Source organism: Triturus cristatus, chromosome 9 (genome assembly GCF_964204655.1).
Source record: "Triturus cristatus chromosome 9, aTriCri1.1, whole genome shotgun sequence".
Taxonomy (NCBI): domain Eukaryota; kingdom Metazoa; phylum Chordata; class Amphibia; order Caudata; family Salamandridae; genus Triturus; species Triturus cristatus.
In genome coordinates, this window is record NC_140592.1 from 1,221,009,269 (window position 1) to 1,221,021,684 (window position 12,416).

Below are 12,416 nucleotides of genomic sequence, written 5' to 3' on the forward strand. Positions count from 1 at the left end.
GCCCGCTAGGCTGTGGCCACTGGGACGATGCCAAAGTGGCAGAACAGCTAGTCCAGTCCCGGTTTCCCTCCACATGAAAGACAGAAGTCAAAGTACTTCCAAACTGCTCCATCAATGAACCTCACTAAGTATCCTATTAAAACTCCAAAGGTTTGATCATGTACCCAGTAAGCTGCTAATTAGTTACCTTAGCTGTTCCTTAGGAATATGCAATTCAATCCTCAATGTATGGTGCACGAAGCCCTTTTTTAAAACTCTGGAGCATTTTTCCTCAAATACATAGCTATCAAAAATTTGTCATCTGCCAAATTGAGATCTTCCTCTGAAGGTCTCTTCTATTAGTGTGTGATGCAGTGTGCCTTTCCATCAGACTTCCAGTGGTACATCAGTGACACTAAAATTCACCTATATCCGGATCACTTCAGGTTTTAAAAGCTACTAAAAATCTGACTTCCACTTTGTAGTTTGTGAATGATCGAATGTTTTCAGATTTTTCTCTATAGAACAAAGAATTTTCCTTTGGTGTTTAAGAGCTATCAACTTTAACTTAACATTTGAGATTTAAGAACAAACGTCACATCTTTCTTCTCCCCTACTAGTGAACATGCAGATTTATTTAGTGACTGAAGGATGCTCCTTTTAAAATACTGGTACACTTTTGCATTTGAGGTTCAATACATGAACTTCTATGGACCGGAATATGAACTTGTGCAGTGGTTGCGGAATATTCTAGGACGATGCTTACATCTGGTAGATGTGGTTTAGTTGAAGCATCTGGTCCAGAAGCTCTTTGAAGATCTGCAGAAGCAGAATTTCTTTAATTTTTATCAATAAAACCAAACGTTTGATTAGATGCCAAGAAACTGGCTATTGTCCTATATACTGATATAGTGAGTATAAGCCTTCAAATAACCAATTGCATAGTTTCATTTTATTAACCTTGATTGTGCGCCTCTTTGTACCAGTTAAACTACTTGAAGATAAAATTACCATGACAACATGATTACTCATCCTTTCAACTCCGCACAGTGTACTAGTGCTAACTGACAATAACGACAAGGCCATAAGCACAATATATTTTCAACGTGATCAAATCATTTCCTTAAACCAGTGGTTCCCAAACTTTTTAGACCAGCGGCTCCCTTGACTCATTGGCCGTTGGCCGTGGCTCCCCATTACATAACTTTTTTTTTCGGTGGAAGGGGGGGGTGTAAGCCCGGCCTCCAGAGACTTCAATTTTTATCTCTGAAAATTATTGAGACGAAGTGGATGAAGGGATTATAATCGTGGATGTCATTTTATTAGCCGTAGTGTCTGAAAGGGAGGGTGGGTTAGATAGATTGATAGATGGATTTGTGCTCGGTGTGGGAATTACAAAGATTTTGTTTGAACATTTACATGTGTTTTCTTTTGCATTCGGCGAGTCTGACATTTGTATTTGTACATTTGAAAAGTTCTTCAAACAGCCTAAGTTAGCTGATGTGGTGCTATCCATGACTCTGTCTGGAGGGGCAATCAAATGCCACAGGAATAGTGGGACAGCAAGGTGGGAACTCCAGAGTGTGATTTATCTAGACTCGGAGATACCGGTAAGAGGCATGTACAGTGTTCGTCATCTGATGCATCAGTGCACACCGTTGCTTCCAGGCAAAGAGTGTTAGACAATGACAAATATGTTAAGTACAGTTCGCTCGTGGAGCACCAGAGCACAAACAGTGCCTCTTTCAAGGCAAAGATAAACTAATTACTGGATGCTCAAAAATCAAAACTTGCGAAGCCTGGTGGTTATGGGCACATTGAGGGAACAAAAAGTTCCTATTCGTGGCATGTATTACAAAGTGCTCTTGCACAGGCTACATACTCTGGGTAGATGAGCGCTGGGTGATGTAGCAAGTAGTAGTTGGAAGGTAAAAGGTGGCTGCACACATACCTTGACTCAGCGTGTGGCCCATCTGTAAGTGGTCTTGTATATATTCCATTCCTTAACTGGGCAAATCACGTAATATCCCCGTGCCTATCAAAAAATGTATGTATCCTTGTTTAGCGTAACTGGTGCTCATGTAAAGCACTGCAATACCTTCGGTTCGAGTTCGCGCTATATAAAAGAAAAAATAAAACTGGAAAAAAAAGGTTTCTTGTACTTACTGTGTGCCAGACAGGCTAGTAGCCTTTGAGTAAATTATGGCCACTATCTGCCAGAGGCGCAACTAGAGCCACATTTCGGGGGGGGGGGGCTGAGGAAAAATTTCGGGGGGGGGCTGAACTTTAAGCAATAGGCAGAGTGGAGCTGCAGGGGCTCTTAGAAGGGGTGAAACAACAGCGAGGCCTCATTAACACGCAAATGGTCTATTAAAGACCTGTGAAGTGCTCGGGTGCGGCTGCTTTTTTGCCCGGGAAGGTGTCTCATCCCGGGCTGCCACACACGACGGGGGGGGGGGGTGGGGGGGGGGGCTGAAGCCCTTTGAGTCCAATGGGAGTTGCGCGCCTGCTCTCTGCTTGGCCCCACTTCAAAGGCATTTATACTCTACCTTCCCCTGAACTCTACCTCGTGTGCACACTTCAAAGAGCTCGCACTTTCTTATTTTTGTTAATGAAGCAAAGCTTCGGTGTCCTATGTTGCCCTTTTATCTTACAAATATTTATTACTAGGATTTAAATGACCTTGTTAGACGAGTGACTCGTGCCTTTTGACATCAAAATTACTCCTAAATGCTGAAACTGAACAGCTCTTCCCGCTATCGAAGCAACTACTTTACAGCTGTGGAGAATGCGGCTATGTTCACCGGCTGATTAATTTCTTACTTACACTGATGCCTGAAGTGCATGTGGCAAGGGTGAAGGTCTCCCTTTCAACTGGCGCCGTGAGATGAGATACCGCCTGTGCTTTGCCACCACTGTTGTGGTATCTGCTGCACTGCAGTGTCTCCGCAAGTGTATGAGCAGCTTCTATGCGTGTGGCCTCGTTGGATGAGCAGACGATTGAGCGATTTTCTTTGTCCTGGAATACAGAGTGTTTTTGCCGGCTCCAGGCACCCAGTCCTTTCCTGTGGTCTTATTAGGAGTTTTAAGTTACAGCCATCTCAGAACTGTTGCTGCGCCATTTCATTTCAGTCATGCACGCGCCTCAATATCCCCTTCAAAGCACTGAATTCCCATTAGTGCTCGCGGCGCCCCAGGCTAGTTTTAATGGCGCACCAGGGTGCCGCGGCGCACAGTTTGGGAACCACAGCCTTAAACTGTTAACCAGAGTTAATCAGTCTTGCAGCTCATTAATTTAATATTATAGATAAGACAGCACTATTGCCCAGTGCCATAAAAGCCATGCTGCCACCTCTGTAAACTGAAGACTACAAACAGGGGAAACAAATTGAAAAGTCACGACTGTTAGGTCTGAGGTTAGTGAACAAGTCGACCCTTTGCAAGGGTGATTTTATATTAAGGGGGTGTAAAGATGTTTGACCTGTGAGGTAGAACCATACTTCAGTTTTTCTTTAAAGGCTACACATAAGGTAAAGGGCCTTGCGTCACTCGTACACTCATCTGCCATTGTCCCAGAACCCTAATCCCACTTCGGTGCCACTTTGAGCAACGGCCAACTCGGCCAAACTAAGATACCTGACAGCTACGGAAAAACAGGACAGACAAAGGGAGAAAGAAAGGTGGGAAAGTTAGCAACAGGAACAAAGTGCCACATAGAAGAGGCGTGGATTCCAAGGGATACCTTCTGTGCTCCTGAGAAGGCGTGGTAGAAACTAGACACGTAGGTCATGATGGCCTTCTGGTCCGGACGGGCAGTTCCAACAATGTCTGTTGAGAAAAATCTGAGGTTAAGAGGAGGCTGGCTTACTGAGCTTGTAGGAGTATCGAGGAGAGAGACAGTCTACACTAGAGAGGTTAGGGGGGCCCTCGCACTGTATGGATGGCTCTTACAAATCTCCAACCCCCTCCCAGAAAAGAAAAAAAAGAAATTCACACTGAAAGAAAGCAGGCTCATTAATGCCATGTGGGGGACCTAGGTTTTTGTCTTTGGTCTCTGTGAATGCCAACAAGATCTTGGTTGAAGGGCAGTTGTATCGTGAAATAAACATCATATCCTATTTTTGGACCAGTGTGGGCCTGCAATGCTCCAGAAAATAGGAGGGCCTGTGCGATTTTTTAAGAAAACTTCAGCTGGTGGTCATTTTAATACAGAATATTGCTTGGAGTTGAAATCTCCTTCAACGGTGGATGGTAATGTTCGTGTAGCCACTTCAGTAAATGGAAACGGCCTAGGAGGAGTAATTGTATTTATAAAGCGCTTACTACTCGTGACGAGGCGTTGAATCGCTATTCGACGAGTTGCACGCACTGCGACACGGACGATGGTCCTCCTACTATACTGAACAAGAGGGCATAACCATTGCCAGACAGTTAGGACAGTCAGATCCATAAATGATGTTATTACACTGCTTTCTGCAGATCTGTAGAGTCCGCATTGTAGTTTTCAACTCTGCCCTCGCTCCTACACTGCAGTTACCCCTTTTGTTTACCCCTGGCATTTCTGAAGTTAGCTACAGACTACGACAAATCTCAGAGTACTGCAGTCCTCGACATTAAGGAATAGCCGGCTTGTTTATATTGATTTCACCTAACTTGTATTCCAATGCATTGGCGATTGCCGCCTCTGAGACACATGCTTTGGGGAACGTTAGGAACAGTGTATTCCACATGCGCAAATTACAGTCAGGCAGACCCCGCTTACCTACGCATGCAATCCCCTCCAATCACAACCTTAGCTGGTGTAAACCTTTGTTTCGGTATGAATTGTTTTCTTTCTTTGTTCCTTTCTTTTATAAATGAAGGCATCTCTCTGTAGAGGGCTTGAAAAATGGGACAGGAATCTTAAGTTCTCGGATTTTCCCAAGTTGGACAGACCTGCTTATCCAGAATATTGGAACTTGTGCGTCCAGGGAATGCCTTGGCCGTACTGAGCTTGAGCAAGGGAGACCAGCATATACAAACTCACAAAGGGACAGAATGGCTAACAGTCAGCACAATGGCCTCATCTTTCTCCAGCTCTGTAGAGGGTGCATGCCTTTTTTGCGACACTCCGGACCCTCGTGTGTTACTGACGGGGCACAAAAACCTTTTGTTAGCTTGTCTCAAATCTAGGACAGATCACTTTAATGGGATGGGGGATCCATTTTCATTCTTTGTAATTCACGGATTCTGGCCCAAGGACGGGTTGGAATTCTACATTTCAGTCTACATAGCTTTACTACCCATAGTTTAAACTAATATTGACAAAAACAATTTGCCTATTAGACCATGACAAACCACTGTAAAGGAAATACACCGAATAGTATAAAGGCAGAGAGAGAAGTGACGTGGTGGTAGGTCACAAAGGGGCAATCTATCCTTTTAAAACGCGTACCTTTACCTATTTTGTTATATTGAATACTAATTTCTAATAATATATTTTAACACTTAACTTACTTTTTTTGAAAGACTATAAAAGAATGTATTCCGCTTAGACTTATTCTCCTCCAGACCCCTTTTCACAAAGGTCTATTGAGAATTCTTATTTTTTTTATAGACAGCAGGGGTTTTCAATTGAAACCAAGCTAGGCCTGTTCCTTAAGAGGCTGGTGGTGGTTATGGGAGTCACTGAACACTGCAGTACTCCCCCCCCCCCCCCCCCCACCCACCCCCCTCTTTGCCTTGAAATCCCTTTCTGGCTGCAAGTGAGCCGCTAAATCTGAGCCGCCCGAGTTACCTTCTGCATCCAGCATCTTGGGAATGTCCAGGTACTTCTCAGCCACATCAAAAGCTGTGTTTAGGTTAGTGAGGGGGTCATCCTGGGAGAGAGAATAGGAAGCAGGACAAGAAAAAGAAAGAGCATTAACACACCATCATCATATACATTCAAATATATGTAATGGCTAGGACTTTCAGACTTCCCTGTACTTCTAATGACATGCCGGGACCACTAATGTATTAATATTGCAGTACATACGGGAAAGTGCACAAAACTCTGCATTTACGCCGAAGGCATGGAGGAAGAAAAGCCTTTTCATACACGGTAGCTGTTGATTTTCCCTTTTGTAAAAAAAAAAATAATAATAGGGGGGAAAAGTAGCAACTAAAATGTTATTTAACTTCTTACTTAATGTTGTGTCGGGTTGGAAAATTAGAACTAAAAAAGGTTTTCTTTTACAAACAAGCTTTAAATTGTCCTTAATCTCAGCTTTTCATAGTACTTCCTCCTTTCTACAGTGGCATTTAAGGATACATTCCTTGTTTTTTCGAGGTCACCATTTATCAAGAATGTTTCTTTTTGATCCCCTGGTTGTTTCAAGCTCCACAGGCAATGCAGAAAGCCTTTAGGGTAATGCAAACTTCGAGTTGAAGTGGCGTTTGAACAAGAGCAGAACAATGTGTTCTGATGTTTTTCCTCCGACACCAGGCGAGCTGCGGCAGGAGACTGAATTCGATGGCTGCTAGTGAGAAACTGGCTCAGCCAGCTCTAAAACGGTAGACAGGACACCTTAAGGGTTGAGTTTTAATATCCTGGGATGATTCTATGAAACTCTCCGTGAAGTTTCACAAATACAACATATAGTGGGTGCATCTGGAGACTGAAAACCCAAATGGAACATTGTTGCATTCAGACACATCAGGGCAAAGTTTTGTGCTATAGAATTGGCGAATTTTGTTTTACAATTAGTCTTGCAACTACATAATGACACTAATTCATAATTATAAACCCTGCTTGGACACACCATTTGACTTTGCATTACTTTAATGACATCACGGATCCTCATAGTTACAGGTGGTGCTTCAAATTTCGATCGTCCGCCTGCAATCAGAGTTATGCTTTTGGGTCAACATCAGGCAAATTTCAGATCGCGAGCAGAAAGCTGAATGTTTCAGTCGGTGGTCCCCAACTATCTTGCAGGGCTCTAAAAGTTGTATGAGCCAAATCCTTTGAGGTCTCTAAAGGTAAATGGATGCGCCATATCAATGTGGGAATAGAAGTGCCCCGTTACCAAAGTAGTGTCCCCAGCCTTACCCTTTAGGGTACGGACTATTTTAATCTTAACTGCCTCCGTTCCCCTATAGACACAATCTTTGTAGTGCATGAGTGCCCCCTTTTGTGGCTTTCTTCCCAGGACTCCGATAAAATGAGGAATAAGCCAGTGTAGCAACACAGGAAGCCCGATAGCACAACCTATGAAACGCACCTGCAAAATTGAGAACCATGTGCTACGCCACTGAAAAACTAAAACCTCAAACATCATCTACAAATTCAAAATGTCAGGTAATGAAAACTTCTTTACCTTTCTTAACTTTCCATAGTCTATGAGCTCTGGCCGATGTCTGTGAATGAGCGCGCAGAAGCCAAGGCCATCCTTCCAGCTGTGGGGACACAAAGCAAGCTTTAAGATCAGTGTCATGTTTGGACAGAAGACACTCTGTATCCAGTAAGAAGGTTGGTGGTTTGGTGCAGCATTAGCATTGTGTTGGTGTCCGCTTATAATTGTGATACGCAAGTTTGGTATTACTTTCTTTGCTTTTTTTAAATAAAAGATACACGTGAACTAATTTTTACCACTAACATTTAGAAACTTATAAGAATGCTTCTTTGAAACACTGATTAACTCCTGATAAAGGCTACGGCATTGTGAAAGAAGGCCAAAAAATGTTGTTTATGTTCTATTAGAAATCTTATGACTGTTTCTAATGATGTCACACATTGTTGGAGTATGTTTAATGTTAAAGATGAGAAAATGTGAAGTAGGGTAAGCTAGGTGATTATTTGCCATGTTAATATTTTTGATCAAAGGCCTCAAGGAATCAATTTGTTGGGTATTGTGTGTCAAACAATTTTCTAATAAAGGTGTGTAAAAATGGTGTAAAACAAAATTGATGCATATTTTGTACTAAACACAAATATATATATATATATATATACACACACACACACACATATATATATATATATATATATACACACACACATACATATATATACAAATATACATACACACACAGCTAAACAGCTCCCGTGGTGACATTTTCAAATGCAAAATCAAAAATGTTAAACAGTTCATATGTAGTTCATTTAATGAGTCTCAAGGGTTTAATTTTAAGTCTCTTCCTATGTATAAGATCATATAACATCCAAAGTCACTGACATTGCTTACTGGGAAAATATTTGTAATTAGTAGCATGCATGTCTTTAATATACTTCACAGCATCAGATTTTAAAAAAGCATTAGGTTCTCCTATCAGGGAAATATTTAATATTTAAAAGTGCTATCAAGTATGTGTTTAATGCACTTCATCAAAGCAGAATGTAATGCATTGATGTATGGAGAGGAGGATTCTCTTACATGCGTGAATGTTTCCTTGAGCTGCAACCAACTATTCAAACTCGACAACCCTGTTCGGCTTTGATCTGAACCTTTTTTTTACTAAACAAAAAAATATTCAATGGATTCATTTATTCCTGCTTCTGACTCCATTTCCTGTGTCTTGATCAACACCTCGTCAGAGCCTTTAGATGGCAAGCGCATGAAAACATCTGATCCCCCTGTGCCTGCACTGGTTATTTTTGGGCTTTTCATAAATTCTCTCCCGCTGTGCGTTACCGGGGGATTTTAACTGGGCTAATGATGGTCAAATAACTTGACAACTGCAAAATTAAACGTGAGACAACAGCATCCTCTCCCTATCACAGCTTAAAGGTCCAGTTCACCTCATACACTAATCTTTATTTTAAGGTGTTTTATTGGTGGCCGGGCATGTTGGCCCTTCCCATACCTTATATGGAAGTTCTGGATGTTAACATTCTTGTAGGGGGCGGTCTTCCTCTGACACCACAAGAGCAGACCCTCTTTGGCAGATGTTTCTGTATGGAGAAAGAGGCAGAAAGAAAAAGTCACACACAGTCTCACTCCAATCCAGATGTGAATCAAAATTTCAGCATTCTGGATAGATGGATCTGTATTTTCACAGAGAGGAGCCAGACCCACAATCATAGGGCCCGAAGGATTCCGGGTTTATCGAAAAGAAGCGCTGTTTTTGGAACAAAGACCATGGTCGTGCTCACCCGCATGGCTATGGAACAAACTTAGGACCTTGGATGGGCCGGTGCTTGTTACTTGGTATATGCTATTCTCTAAAGGATTGTGATCCTCTTTGCACCATGCTAGGTGATCAAGATTGTGCACTAAGGTCTTTGCACGATTGACGCAGTGACACGCGTCGACTCAGTTACCCATTAGTTTGCATGATGAAAATACATGGCAACGCTTTTTTCTGTTTACATTTCATTTGTCCATGTAAAGCACTCCTTTAATGTCCGCGTTTCCATGATCCAACCCATGTGCCATCCACTCCTTTGCGTGAACCCACCCAAGTCTATAACTGACCTTACTGCGCCCTTTTGTTCGGAAGGCTTTCAAACCACAGTAAACATAAGCCGACAAGGACTTGAGTCTGCACCCGCAGAGCATTACAAGTGATAGGAGGGCTTCTACTCGTTAGCCATCCCATGAACGCGGGGTCTGGGAGGATGGTTCCAAGGAGAGCAACTCCGCACCAGCAGGAATCGCTGAAAGGGTGAGGATCTGCGGGCCAACCTCAAAGGAACTGCGTCAACTTACAAAGGAAGTATCAACCTCCAAGAATGATGTTTGATGACAATGAAAGAAAGCGGTAAATGGTGCATCGTCCAATTTCAAAAGAATAACCCACCAAACTGACGTTTGAGGACAATGGAAAGAAAGTCGAAAAAGGACTTACCTTCTACAGAGATATCTTGGATGGCGAAGCGCAGAATTATGGTCCAGATCATTCCGAGTGTCATTTTAGCGTTGCCATCGACGATTTCTGCAAATGGAGAATGTACAAGTGTTAGAAGGGGGAGGGGGGGGGGGGGGGAGGGATGTTTAAATTCTACTAGATTACACAAGAGATGATTTTCCACATGGTGCAAAGAGAAGAACACCAGTAAACATTAATGGAAGTGTAAGGAAATCAATTTTATTTATACGATGTTTTTTTTTCCAAGCAACTTTTATAAGGACTTTACATTTTGAACAGAGCGAATAACTATTGGGCAGTTCAGATCAGGTCTTTCCTGCCACCGGACCTTGAACAACTACTACTCCTCCTCCGAGATCTGGTCTATGTAGTCCTCAAGCAGACCTTCTCAAAGCAAGAAATATTACTGTCCCACTTGTAGGTCATCTTGCGTCACAGCACATGATACCGAGTGGGAATCCAGGCAGCCTGAATAGAAGATCAAAGAAGCCTATCAGGCATGGATGAACGCAGACGTGTGAATGAATAAATACATGAATGAAGACATTTATATACCGCACAGCTACTCAGAGTGTGTCCTGGTGCTCAGAAATGCCTTCCCTACAACCCATCTAACAAACACCAGATGCCAAAGCTGCAAGAAGCTGCTAAAGGATGGATGTTCATTGACGGAATAACCAGGTTTTAAGTAATTTCCTAAACGTGGCTAAGACCGTCACAGATCTCAGTGACAAAGGGAGTGAGTTCCAGGCCTGTGCCCCCAAGAACCTGAAAGACATTCCACCCGATCGGGCACGGAAAATCCTCGGAACAGCAGCCAAGTTCAGGGAGGAGAAGGATCTTAGGGGTCTGGGTGGCGCATATTGGGTTCCTCTTTTGGTAAGGTAGCCGACGCCACTCCCATGAAGGCCTTGAAAAATAACACCAAAGCCTTGAACCCGATCCTCATTTTCATTGGAAGCCAGTAAAGAGCTTTAAGATGTGGGCAAGTATGGGTCCTTGGCTTCAGCATGAGAACTGCTCTGGCAGCTGCATTTTGGGCCACCTGCAGGCACCTCAGCAGGTATTCAGGAAGGCCCGGATACAGGACATGGTCATAGTCCAGTCTGGAAATAACCATGCCTGGACCACAGTCTTCCTAGAGTCCAAAGGCAAGAGTGGGAGAAATGTTCTCAGCATCTGCAAAAGGCCAAAGCAGATGAACACGCACATACATGTGTGAACGCACGCACTTGCTCGCCCTTACCAGCTTGAACATCTATTGTGCAATGTTCGCAAATAAGAGGTAGCGGACTTCTTAAAACACTTCTCTTGATACTGTTATTTCGTATCACGGATACTGCTTCAAGAGGCCATCAGACGTAGTATTTGCCATCTGTTGAGTCAAGCTGATTGCTGGTTCTAGTCATATGATAAAGTTAACAAGGGATACTTGACATATTTGACGGGTCGACTCAATTTCTAACCAAAAAGAATATTAAAATGCCACAATAAACTCTTAAAGATTGATGGGAATTAGACTCAAACATCTGCCAGTACTGGAAGAAGATGGTATCTGGAGAGGATTGACTTACTCAGAGTGTAAATGCCGAGTATTTGGTGTCAATCCTTACATTGGACTCACTCCGAGTCGAAACGAAGGTTAGGCTGTGTCGATCCTTAAAACATTTGATGAAGAATTCCTGTGTTTGAGTAACTGATCATTTGCTCAGAAAAATATGTGTAACTTTACGACTGATAAAAGTAACTGGAGGTAGTATTTTTAATTTAAAAATACAAAAAAACAGTACTTGATTACCCACGTGAATTTTTATATGTTATCACATCTTTAGACAACAAATACTTGGCTATAAACTGGAAATGGTTGTTTATACATTTTCATAAACTGATCAATGATCATGTTAATAGTAAGTGCTAATCCACCACCACTTTCTTCCATAGCCGTCAATAGCGCAGCTAGATCAAACCACGGCTGCGTTTGTCGTTGCAGCCAGTGGGCGCGTGGCCCCTTCTCCTCGCCTGTGCTAGGACCCAAGGCATCCTGCCTGCACCATCGTGGAGGACATTATCAAACAGAAAACCACCTTCTGCCTGGTTCTACCTTATGCAATGATGTATTCATTCAACATTGTCGAAGAGCGCCGCTGCACTTGAATGGCCGTGGTGTGCTCTACTGAGGAAGAAACATTCTTAAGACGGAGAGGAGATTAAAAGTTATACTTAAGAAACTTCTACAAGTTAGAAGCTGGTAAAGAGGAACAAGAGAGCTACCCGAGAAGTCTTAAAATAAAGATTCATTCAGCTGTAGGTGGAAAGGAAGAGTTTAAGAGATTTGGGTGGGTTCTTGGTTGGGGACGAATAGAGATCCAGAGGTTGGTTGGGGACCAATGAAAGATTCTCCAAATGCCAGAAAAGTGTTGATTTTGGTATTTCCAGCTTGAAATGGTCTTTAATCCTTGGGTGTAGCCGTCTCGCTGACCAGTTCATGCAAGTCTACAGGAATGGCTTTTTGCCCCATTACGCCTAAGACCGCAATGTTGCACAAGGAGAGTGAATGAATCAACTGCTGCCCCTTTTCTCTTGCAGATTGCAATGCGGTGTCCTGC

At 42.8% G+C, this 12,416-nt stretch overlaps 1 protein-coding gene across 4 annotated transcripts in view; it reads right to left on the minus strand.

The window, feature by feature from the left end:
* The window catches only part of ACTN1 (actinin alpha 1), a 252,285-nt gene that overhangs the window by 64,088 nt on the left and 175,781 nt on the right, over nucleotides 1-12,416 (minus strand). For all 4 annotated transcript variants that reach the window (XM_085627295.1, XM_085627296.1, XM_085627294.1 and 1 more), the window contains exons 4-8: nucleotides 9,790-9,876; nucleotides 8,806-8,893; nucleotides 7,320-7,398; nucleotides 5,756-5,837; nucleotides 3,722-3,807 (exon numbers count right to left, since the gene is read on the minus strand). In XM_085627295.1, the coding sequence (XP_085483421.1) occupies nucleotides 3,722-3,807; nucleotides 5,756-5,837; nucleotides 7,320-7,398; nucleotides 8,806-8,893; nucleotides 9,790-9,876 (422 nt within the window). The remainder of the gene's footprint in view (nucleotides 1-3,721; nucleotides 3,808-5,755; nucleotides 5,838-7,319; nucleotides 7,399-8,805; nucleotides 8,894-9,789; nucleotides 9,877-12,416) is intronic.